Source organism: Atractosteus spatula, chromosome 7 (assembly GCF_055471065.1).
Source record: "Atractosteus spatula isolate fAtrSpa1 chromosome 7, fAtrSpa1.hap1, whole genome shotgun sequence".
Taxonomy (NCBI): domain Eukaryota; kingdom Metazoa; phylum Chordata; class Actinopteri; order Semionotiformes; family Lepisosteidae; genus Atractosteus; species Atractosteus spatula.
Window position 1 is genome coordinate 39,251,549 of NC_142712.1, and position 11,898 is coordinate 39,263,446.

The window sequence follows — 11,898 nt, forward strand, 5'->3', positions numbered from 1 at the left end:
ATGAAGGTAATGTCGTTTTATTTCTCTAGGTGTGATCACCCGGTGTCTGTTCTTATCTTCGGTTCCCCACAGAGAGCTGCCGTTTGTCTGCGGCCCTGACTGATTGTCGTCCGAAGATGAAAGCAGCGCTGTATTGAATCATCCACATCTCGTTGTTATCTGGTGTTTTCTGTACCCTGCCTTACAATGACCTTGTTATGTAGTCAATCAATCAAGGAACATCTAAATGATGGCTACCTTTTGTAAGAAAATGATAGTCGTTGCAGAGCTCATCACTGTTAGCTTTGACTTAATCTCTACAGATTTGCGTCCTAAACTGTGCATTCAAACATTCAAACTGCTAATCTTTCCAGGGTTAAAGTTCAGTACCTCCATTCAATTCCACCGACCCCCCCCTGCTTTTCAGTTTGAAACAGGCCTTAGTTTCTTTTGTGCATCTGAGTGGGGCAGCAGTTTATTTTTCAACCAACCAGAAATTTCAAAACAACATGCCTCTGCAGCTGTATGTTTTATGAAGTACTGAACACTGAGCAGATGTTTCACTGTATCTCTTTACAGATGATATCGGTGGTGTTATTTGCATCAAATAAATCCACAGGTACCAAGTAGCAAAATTAATGATCACATTCCTAATCCTAAAGATGTTTCTATTGTGATTCAGAGGGACCACTTCATTGTCTGAATTGATGTGTCACAACATAAGAAAGCATACCAACAAGAGGGGGCATTTGATCCATTTTTCTCATGTGGTCACTAGCTCATTCATCTAATGCTGTTGTTCAGCCATTTCTTGAAGGAATTCAGGAGTCTGCTTCAACAACATGACTGAGTAGTTTGCACCAGATTTCTCCAATCTTTTGTTTTAAAATGTTTCCGCGTTTCAGCCCTAAATGTGCCTCATCTAAGTGGTTGCAAGTCAAGATAAATAAAGTTGTCTTACAGCTTCCTCTAAAGAGATTCAGTTCCTTTAACCTGTCCATACAAAGCATGTAAATAACCTTGTTGCCTTTCTATGGACTAAATCCAGAGCAGTAATGTCCTTTTTATAGCCACAATAACTGTTCTAAAAGAGGCTTACCAATGTTCTGTTCTGACTGCAGTAACTTGAATCTGTACTGTTCACAGTTAATGTTATCATTAATATCTTTCTCCATTACATTTAATTTGCCAGGTACATTCAGGAATGCCTTTGTTGCTTTTTAAGGTGTTTGCTGTTTTGCTTGTTTTAGTGTCAGTTGACAATTTGTGGACTGTGGCAGAATATCAGTGTAAATCAGAAATGTTTAACCTCTCAGGAGAAGATGTAAAGGGCTTTTGAGAGGCAAATGTCTGTAAGAGCCTTACGTCTCGAACTTGTGTTCCATGTTTAAACCAGGTTTAAAAAAATAATTTTCTTTGTTTAACATCCCTCCACCACCCCCATTGTTCTGGTCACTGCAGCAGCCTGTTATCACACATCGCAGGGACAGGGGGCTGGTAAACTGCCTTTTCCTCATACCCAGACTCTTTCTGTGGAAAATAAACCCCTCACAACACGCAAGCATCGTGGGGTGTTGTCTGTGCCTCCTCTGGTCCCATATTTTCTGTAACCCAAGTGAAAGAACACAATTGTTCTTTTTCAGTGTTGCAGGCCAGGCTGCCTAAATTCAGTCCAGACAAGGGGTAATTCCTCCATAATAACATTAACAGCAAGCAAAGGGAAGCTTACTTTACGAAAAGCAAACACACACAACACATAAATGCCACAAGGCCTGTATCACTGGAGTTTACAGCTCCTTGGGTTAGTCATCTCTCAGAAAGCACTGCCAAGACATGCTTGACCCCATGCAGGTTGGAAGCAAATGGGCACCAAGCTGCAGATGAAGGAGATGAGTTAAACCACAACCCGGAGGCCGAGCTCAGTTTAATACAGACATTCTGACATGGAGATAGATTGAGAGTTGGAATGCAAAACAAACAGAAATGGGAAAAAAAATGTAAAAAAAAAAGTCATCTCTTTGTGTACATAGAAATGATTGGTTGTTACATTGTCTTTTTTTTATTCTTGTGAACAAGCGAAATAACCCTGCTGGGAGGGTACAGTTTGCTCAGGCCCTTCCCCTTCTGCTTAAAAGCTCCAGGACAGCCTGAGTGCTCTCAGCTCTCAGTGTCCTGATCTTCTGCTGGGGAGGAGACAGGAGTGAACAGAATGAGGTCTTCAGGGCATGCCTCCAAACCAGTCTGCATGGCATACTCCTCCACAGGGCAACGTGCACTGAAGGTAGATCTCTTTTGCTGTTTGCCTTTTTCCTCCCCCCTCCTCTTTCTATCTTTCTATCAGCCATTGCTGGCAAATGGCATTTGGTCAGGTTCCTGTCAGCTTTTTGATGGGCTGCAGTGTTTATTTATTGTCCTGCAGTGGTGTGGTTTGCAAGTGAAGCCACATCCTGTGGTCACAGTCAGCTTTTTGAGGTTACCCAAGCCTCTGTGGGTTTGAGTGCGTGTGGCTGATGGAATTCTTTTTAGTGCACAACAGTTCTGTTTCTAAATTGCAAGAACTCCTGTAGAGAATAAGATGGCAGCATACCAGGACACTTCTAAGTCTTGTCCATGCCTAAAAAATGTATGCATTAAGAAAATATTCATTGGGGTAAATATATAGGGATAGAGCTCATGCTTTGCATAGCATCAATATTTGGTTAATGTGCACAGTTCAACACATGACATCTTGAGCAGCTTATGACTTTAGCTTTCCAGTACTTAAAATCACAGACAAATTTATAAAAAAACTGATGTGCTTGTAAGTCTAACACACAGGTCTTAAAACACAGTTCTAAAACTTGTCTTGTACAGTTTTATAACAGTGATAATTATTTACATGTGTTTATTTCTTACATTTGGAGGAAAAAAAAACATTACAAGTCTTCCAGCTGAATTCCTTGTCAACAGTGTTCAAATTGCTTGGCAGTTCTACACTGCAAGGCTGAGCTGGTAGAAAAATGTTCATATTCACAATCTGTTTCTTACAACCGATGAAGATGAGCCAAAACATGTTGCCAACAAAGTCAATTTGACAATTGCTTGCAAAAGACTCATACGAACAATATATGCTTCAAAGATGCAGCGCTCTCTTGATGATAAGAGAATGAAGTCTGACACACAGTGAAGAATGATGTACTGTATGTCATATGAACTACAGATGTGCTGTGACCTGCATGCACTCTCAGCAGAGGACAGAAATTTGCATGTGCTTTCAAAGAAATAAGAAAAGGCAAGATTCTGGCAACTTAGAATCCGCTTTTCTCCAAAAAGTAATTCATGTATATTGTATGTGTATATATTTGTATGTGTATGTTTTTGAACTTAAAGAAAAAGGGGCATTGTTCAGTTTTTTTTGGTGATAAGGACAGATGATTAGCACATTTCATGCTCTACAAGAATGTAGAGTTGCTTACCTAGGACTGTTTGAATACATAGAATGCCTGTTTTTTGGATAAAACCGTAGTGAAAGCAGTTGGGACACGTCTCTGTCCACTCAGCGCAGTCACTGGTTTTGTCTGGAAGAAGAATGTTGGAAACTGAATTCTGATTCGTTCTTTTACCTGTGCAAGTATGGCCCTGGTTAACTCAGTCAATTTCCATGCTTCTCATTTTCTTGTCTGCCACATTTATAATGAAATACCTTGAGTGATCTTCAAAAAATAAGATATTTATATTGCAGCTTGCTATTCCTGCCTGTTTTTCTCTGGTTAACCAACTTTTCTCCCTCTACCATGCATTTCATAAACACCTAGTTCAACATGGGCTATGAGCATGCTGAAATAACTAGGCATATTGAGAGGAGTTTTTATTGACAACTACAACTGAAAGTTAATTGTTGGAAAAATAAGTCTTGCAAAAACCTTCTTTTTGTCTTCTGATCACTTTTGCAATGTGGAGATCACCCATGTTTAAAACTACAAGACCCTGTTCTCAACATGTTCTAAGAATATAAGAATGGTTACAAATCCGAGGAGGCCATCTGCTCCATTAACACCCTTTGGGTACTCAGTAGTTCACTGATCCAAGGATCTCCTCCCATCATTTCTTAAAAGAATCCAGGCTATGGACTTCTGTAGCTTGTTCCATACCCCCTCAACTCTTTGTGTAAAGTGCTTCTTGTTCTCAGTTTTAGGTCAAGGTCTCAGGTCTGGGTTTTAGGTCACTTATATTTCTTACCTAAGTGAATTTCTTGTCAGGTCCTGCAGTATGATGTTACTCTGTCAGATTATGGAATGATATTAGTGTTATAACAACTGGTAGGTGAAAAATTAGATTTTGTAAGCAGGGAGACATTTTTAACAAGCTCTTTCCATGCAACGAAGATCTGGGGCTTGGGAGCTTCTGTTGTTCAGTAACCTGCCACAAGGCATCCACTCAACAGTGTTCAGGAGCGATGCACTGTGCACTGATGCTGTCAGGTTATGCAGGGAACTGAGACTTGGTAGTCAATGAGTGGTGAGTGCATGGGTTTTGAATTGCTCTGCGTTTGTCCTCATATTCAGCAAACATCTCTGCAAGCATTTGAATTTTCCTTAGCCCAGGCCCACCAACAATATGGACCTATGTTTCAATATCCATTACTTATCTTTATTTCCCTTCTTAATGAATTACACCAGACAGATAATTGCACAGGCAAGTCTAAGACATAGGGTATCCAGACCAAGAATAACATACCATTCTCATAGACTCAGAAGGTGCTGCATCTTGATTTAGAGGGATTATTCAGTGTTGTTTGTTGTATGGAAACAGGCAGTGTAATGGCTGTAAGTGAAAAGCTTCTATAGGCTGCTGGTGATTTTAAGCCCTTCACCTTCACCAAGGTTTTGTAGACCAATATGTACATGTCATATATTTATAATTGATATATATTGCATTTGTTGTTTATCCTGTGACTTGATATTTTCATTTCGGTCAATGGAGCATGATAAGTTTGTAGGTAAAAGTAACCAAACACATGTGGCAAATGTGTAGATATGTATCTGTGTACATACTTATTTAGTAGACCTATCAAATATTTTGTTTGTGTGAAAGTGTTTGATTTCTGGCATTACTCACGCAATACTAAATAATCATTAGGTAAAGCTGTACTTTAGCCTGTAATTATAAATGGTCAGGAAAATCCCTCAGATGGAGCCAAAAGCTTTTCTCCTTGGTTTGCTAATGACCACAACTGGTTTCATTTTATTTTGCTCTGACTAGTACTCCAATTTCTTCAAGGGCCACATAATTCCCAGCCTCGTTAGCTGTGAGTCCCTGGTGAAATTCAGGGGCAGCCGTGCAGTTTAATAAGGTTTATAAACTCTGCTGAACCTTATTATTCACAGAGCTGGAAAGGACTATAGTCTGTCTTGGGTGTCAGATATTTTAATGGTCTACTTAACTTCACTGGGGGGTTTGAGAGAGAGCGAGTCAAAGCCAAGGAGAGTGAGCAATTGTTCGGTCATTAACGATTTAATTAGTTTTGATTCCTGAATGCGATAGTTACGTCTACCTCTCTCTTTCTTCCCCACTATTACAGGAAAATGTGCTAATTAAATTGATATGACCGATTTCGCACAGGAACAGAATCTCTAGAAACTTTTTTTTTCCACCTCATATGAATTTTGAAATGAGATAACAGATAACATTCAGTCTCCGCAGACATTGTTTATAATGCTGTGGAATTAATTTAGTTTGTTTTTAGATTATATGTGTTTGTAAATATTCCATTTTGTTTAGTATGTGTTTAATCAGCACAATGTGTGTTGCTGCCTTTGCATCTGTGTAGCAGCATTCAAACAGCCTCGCTGTCCATGATTTCACAGTCCCTTGGAAGGCAACATTTAAAGCACCAGACACAACAACAAAGTAATCTTGTACACAAAGAAATGTGGTACAAGTGTTGAACTGCACAAGGGAACTGTAATTCAAGCCAGTGTTCATCAGTCTTTCTCTTTGTACTTGATAGCAATTCCGACCAGGCAAGTTTGTCCAGAGTTAATTAAATGTGTTGGGGTACCTCTGACCTCTAACCTTTCTTTTAACATGCTGCACCATATCGGTGTGATTACTAAAGGCATATTCATATAGGGCACTCTAAAAACATGCAGTATACTAATACTATACAGTTAATACTAAAACTACATTATGTTTGCTGCTTAATACAAACAGTAGGTGCAATGTATATGTTGAAATAGAGCTGGCACGGCATGGGAGTTTTCTCGGGTCTTTTTAATCACTTTTCCAAAGTGGTTCAGTCAGTCAAAGGTGCTCTCTTGGGCGTTAAGATTGAACTGTCGGGGAGTGAACACATCAGCAGCTTGCTTCCAACTGCAGTTAGGGGATAATTTTTATTTGCATGTTTTTTTTTCTTAAAGGTTTTGAAGGCCTTGATCTTGCTGACAGTTATGCATGTAGAACCCTATAGAGTAGATTCTGAATGCATTTATTGTACTGTATGAAACTGTACTGTAACCTTTTGGGGGGATGGGGATTGTGACTTAGAGGCATTCAGTTTTCATCCCACACAGGGGAGCTTCTCACCATTGGCTCCTCTGACACCAAATGTCTGAACCAGTGGTTGTTCTCGTAGTGAGCAGGATTACCACTGAGCCACCTCAGTATTTCAAACAGACACTGTCACTCTCAAGTTGGGGCACCTCTCATGAGAGGTGAGGGCTGTCCCAGCATCATGTGGCCAGTTGTGTCACGTGCTCCTCTTCTCTGTGTTGTCCCCCAGGTGTCCTGGATCCGGAGGCTGTGGGTGACCTATGCTGTTCTGTGCTTCCTAGCGCTGCCACAGAGGGGCGCAGCCACAAAGTCCCGCTGCGGCCGGGAGCTGCTGGCCGACCTGGAGTTCGTGTGTGGGGACAGAGGCTACTACAGAGGTATAGTCACTGCTGCTCTTCAACAAAAAACAAAAATGCTTAGAAGCACAAGACGGGAAAGATTGGCATCTCAATTAGTAAAGGCCAGGGCGCAGGCTGAGGCCATGATCTTGGCTTTGTTGTTTGAACCCAGCTTTGAGCCTAGGTCATGACACAAGCTGACCAGGATAGGGATCCACAAGCGATGACTCATGACTGCCCCCTGGAGTTATGGTTGGGAAAAATCAGATGGGGCTGTTGACATAGTGAGTCCCACAACTTCCCAGACACTACTGCTGCTGTGTGCGAAGGACCTCTTCCTCAATCAACCTCAATCAAGTTTCCATTACACGGAAACTTGAGCAGCTCGCAGGCTTGCCCACACTTCCTTATTCTCCCCTGTGTGCGGGGGCGGGGTTCATAGCAGTGAGCCAACCTGGCGATTCTAAATCAAGTTCAGAAAACTAATTGGGGTGCAGAATTGAAAAAATAACAGCCCTGACGTTTACTGTAGCACTAGGATTTTGTCCTGTAAGTTCTTGTGGTCTGGCTCCACCATTTCTTAGGTTCTTAAATGCAGCTTCAGTCTCAATGGCTAAGAATTCCTAGTATAAATAAATCAATGACTGGATGTGTGGAGCAATTAGAGTTTAGATTTAAGGCTACAAGTTTCCTAGAACAGGCCTTAATCGAAAGCCAAAATTTAATCTGCACCACATTACTCAAGGCACGGACAAAAGGGATGAACATTGTTAAATAAGTAAAATGACAATAATAAATTAATTATTCAACAATCACAGTAACCTTTCATTAGCTAGATTATACAATCTGTGAATACTTTGAGGTCTTTCTTGAAGTGTTTCTGAATTTGAGTAAACCGAACCCAACAAGAGCAACTGATGATAAAAAAACTTGTTCTTCTTAATCAACCATGTTGACCATTGACAGGTCATGGCTACTTGACTTGCACAGGGCATCTGATGCATCTGAGAATCATATATGCCCATAGGAAGCAAACCGCTGGACAGACAGGTGCTCAGCCTGCCTGTCATTGCAGGGAATGCACAAGGCTACGGCAGGAGGCTGCGAGGGAAGGGCATCGTGGAGCAGTGCTGCCTGCGCGGCTGTGACCTCCAGCACCTGGAGTCCTACTGCGCCAAGCCCCAACGCTCAATGAGATCGGCACCCAGCATGGAGCCGTACAGCCAGGTGAGCATCTGAAGGGCAGAGCAATGAGGGGCCCTTTCCTCGTGGGGAATCATTCGCTGGGAGGTGCCTTGAAGAGCTTACAAACGAGAGGAGGCCATGCAGCCCATCTAGTCCTTTTCCGTCACTAGGATCGAATCGATCTGATCCTAGTAACCAAGCCCCCAGGATAAACCGTGTGGGGCTCCTCTCAGACTATGAGTTTGAAAAGCTGTAGAAATTTACATTCGCTGTCACTGCCTATTCCACTATTCTGAGAGACCCTATTAATGAAAAGGCTGTTGTCATTTTCAGGAGGGAAAACTGCGGGAAATCTTCAGAAGGCATGTCCTGGCTCCCTCCAGGACTTTGGAATCCATCAGGCTGAAGAAGGTTGTGGCATTGGGGAATCGGAACCTACCAGAGCCCGGGGCCGCTACTTCTGTGCCTAGGATCTCCAGGCACTCCTTCCTGCTGAAGGAGATATCCAGAAAGGATGTGGAAAGACAGCCTTGAGAGTGAACCCCTGAGTGAAGAGGAAGAAGGAACGTAGGAAGAGATTGTTTTCTCAGAGCCGGTAGACTTTTACAGAGACAGTGTTCTATGCTGCTTGCTGTTTACGGGATTGTGAAGCTTATCTTTGATGACCATATTAAATTGGCATTTTACTGGATTTACTTTTAATACCCTGAGTGTTTTTCCCATTATTTTGCAAAAACAAATCTATTGAGGATGTTAGATGGGCGCTTTTTAGTATCTGCCAGGGAGGGAGGAGATCCAGCAAGGAAGACAGGAGACACAGTGTGTTCTTCCAGCTCGTTAACTTCCATGTTCTTCAGATGCCAACCTTAAATAACCAACATGTTGCTCATTTAAAAAGAAGAAGCCTGTTTACTGAATAGCACTGTATCACATGCAAGAGCTTTTCATCTTCAGTAGTTGATGGACTAGGTTGCCCACACCACAGATGCCATACTTCAGCTGTAACTCTGGGCTGACTGGTGTGCCTGGTATGAGATGTTTTATCCAGACGTCACTGCTTTGCTTCTTTCGCTCCACTGGCTAAGAAAGAGTAAAACCACTTACATACAGTACATTTGTCAAGGTAAAATGTAGCATATCTCTCTTTGGCAATGTAGAAAAGTGGCAGGTCTGTAGTTTTTTGTGACTCCAGTGTACAGTTTATAAGTATCCTGACATATTTTAGCTTTGTTTTCCTGTAAAGGAAGCTGAATGATGTGCACTAAAACAGAGTGAATGTTTTATTGTCTTTGGTTATTTTCCACATTTTGGATGTATTTTTTGAGCTTGTATGTTAAGTTTTTATAGACACAGATTTTAAAAAATGGTAAAACTTGAAAAGTCCTTGAAGAAAGCACGTGCACTTCAGCAGTTTGTCTTGACATGTATTCTCTTGTTTTTGAAATGCATACTACGTCATATAATATTTATACCGCATATTTAAATTTAGGTTGCACGGGGAACTGTGACTTTGGGTATGCTGTGTAAAAACAATTGTTGCCAAAAAATTGTTTTTTTTTGTCTTGTTATTGGCGAGCGTGCCTTTGAGAAGCTGACATGAATTAAACTTTTTTTTTTCAAACCACGGGTTTGGAGGTTTTTTTTTTCTTTCTTCCTTGCATGTGAAGAATGGAATAAGCTAATTTTGTCCTGGTTTTAACTCAAAGCTTTGGTGTACCTGCCAACCCCGAATTCCTAACCTGGCTCTTCAGGGCAAGTTCTCATTGGATAAAGACGAGCGAACCCTGGCAAACAGATCCCCATCAGGCCTGGGTTTGAAATCCGTCGCTGACTGGAGGGTCGAGTTTCAGATAAATAATCATTTCTCAATGACTAAGGTCTAAGAAGTAATGCAATACAGTTACAAGTTACATGTGGAAAATATTACTTCTTGAATTAATAAGTTGTGGGAAATTGCTTTTAAAGGTGTTTTGCTAATTTATGTTGATTCTTCAACACTTCACTGTAACTGAAGTAATCCCTTACACCAGTAAGTGGTTACTGTAATGTAAGAAATGTTCGACAACTGTTTCCATTAACACTGAGGATCTGATCTTCAACGTTTTTTTCTCCTCCTATAAGATTCCTATAGCATACCTATATATGGATTTGACACCCAAATGATGCAAAACAGAGAAAAAGTTAATATACTTATCTTTCCCTAATGTTATGGAATTGCCTCTGAATTGTAGCACATTGATTCAGTGCTACAATTTATCTCAGTTTGGTCAGGCTTGTCAGATCTTCACTTACTGAGGTGTAACAGTAAAGGGTGCTTGAAACATCTGTTTTAGATTGCTCAGAACAATGCAACATCACACACAGCTCCTGGAAAAGGAAGGACTGGGGAAACAGAGGTGGGCTGATGGGGGGGTTCGTCTGAACTCTGCATACTGTCACATACTGATGAAATTGCACAAAACCACAGTAAATATCTCACGATAGAAGTATGCACTACGCACTACACACACAGACAGTGCTGGCCGAAAGCCAATCGATCACAGCTCAACCTGTATAGGGTTAATGCAAACCATGTCTCCTGGCCGCTGTGAAGTCAAGCTCTTGTGTGAGCTGTGGGGCAGATGAATAGCACTGGGGTTAGCACAGTGAGCACAACACCCAGCTACAGGTTTATGGACCCAGGCCATAGTCGCATGTTGTTTTAGTAAAGGAGCACAGAGGATTAGGAATTCCAGCCAACCATCTGGGCAAGAGCCCTGAAGAGCCTGCTGTACAGCAAAATCTTATAATGTCCACAACCACAGCCCCAGCCTTTACATGCATGTTCACAGCAGGGACATGCGATCCTTTAGTTAATATGCACGTGGTTTTCGTCTCTGTCTTTTCAGCCCTGTCCTCTGCATAAACCCAGTCTAGCAGAGAAGAACTGCGCAGTTTGTTTTGGGCCTCGTTTTATCCCAGAGCTCCTCGATACATGAAACCCCACACAGCTGTTTAATGAACGCGTTCGAGCCAACATGCTGCTTTCGCGTTCGAGCTCTGGCGCGCTGCGGCTTTCGTGAAAGAAGAGCAAACCCCCAAGGTAAACAGCTTCCAGCGCTGAGGTGTTGCCATGACACTAAGGCGAGGGAGGGGGGTGGAGAACCGGGGAGGATGGTGGGGGGGTGATGGCTGTGGTTCTGTGGTTTTGGAGCCCCGCCACTCGATCACCTCGAAAGGGCAGGGTGGCTGCAGCCCCAGCGAAGAGGTTCTGCCCCGCAGTGTGAGGCAGTCTCCAGCAGAGACTTGTTAAAGAAATACAAGCAGGCTGGGGAATCACAAATTGGCCCCCCTGTAGTCACCAGACTAGTTAGATGTCTGAAACAAACTAAATTATACATATTTATTCTTTGTGATATGTCCAGTCCTGACATTAAGTTTTAAGAAACAAGTTATATCTCAATTTCCTTTCGGAATATACATTCCACTGTCTGCATGGAGTGTGGGACAGCCAACAGGATGCTAGACAACTAATCCCAACCCCATCAAGGCGGTGCTCAGTTTGGTAAATCCCAGTCGCATTTGGCTGACGATGCCTCCCGGGCTTGAACCCACATCGTCTTGATTATAGAGCTCAGCCAGCGCTCCGCGGCAGTACCTTTAGTGATTGAGCCCCCTGAAGCAGCAGAGAATGGTTTCGGCTGAGGGAAAGGCAGAAATCGGCGATGAATAAATAGAAAAGTGAGAAAACTTTTTGGTTTGGTTATTATTTGAATCAAATAAGTAACGCCTTAAATCTTTCCCTCACAGGCTCCAGACTTACACTGCTCCGAATTGCTTCACTAAACTCATCATTTGCTTAATCATCTTAATTAACACCTGAAGA

At 42.1% G+C, this 11,898-nt stretch overlaps 1 protein-coding gene across 1 annotated transcript; it reads left to right on the top strand.

The window, feature by feature from the left end:
• The first annotated feature begins 2,143 nt into the window (after positions 1-2,143).
• Positions 2,144-8,811, top strand: igf3 (insulin-like growth factor 3). Its single transcript, XM_088921109.1, has 4 exons — positions 2,144-2,260; positions 6,740-6,887; positions 7,876-8,075; positions 8,367-8,811. Exons 1-4 carry the CDS (start codon positions 2,189-2,191, stop codon positions 8,565-8,567), a joined length of 621 nt encoding a protein of 206 aa, XP_088777235.1. The 5' UTR covers positions 2,144-2,188; the 3' UTR covers positions 8,568-8,811.
• Positions 8,812-11,898: the final 3,087 nt, after the last annotated feature.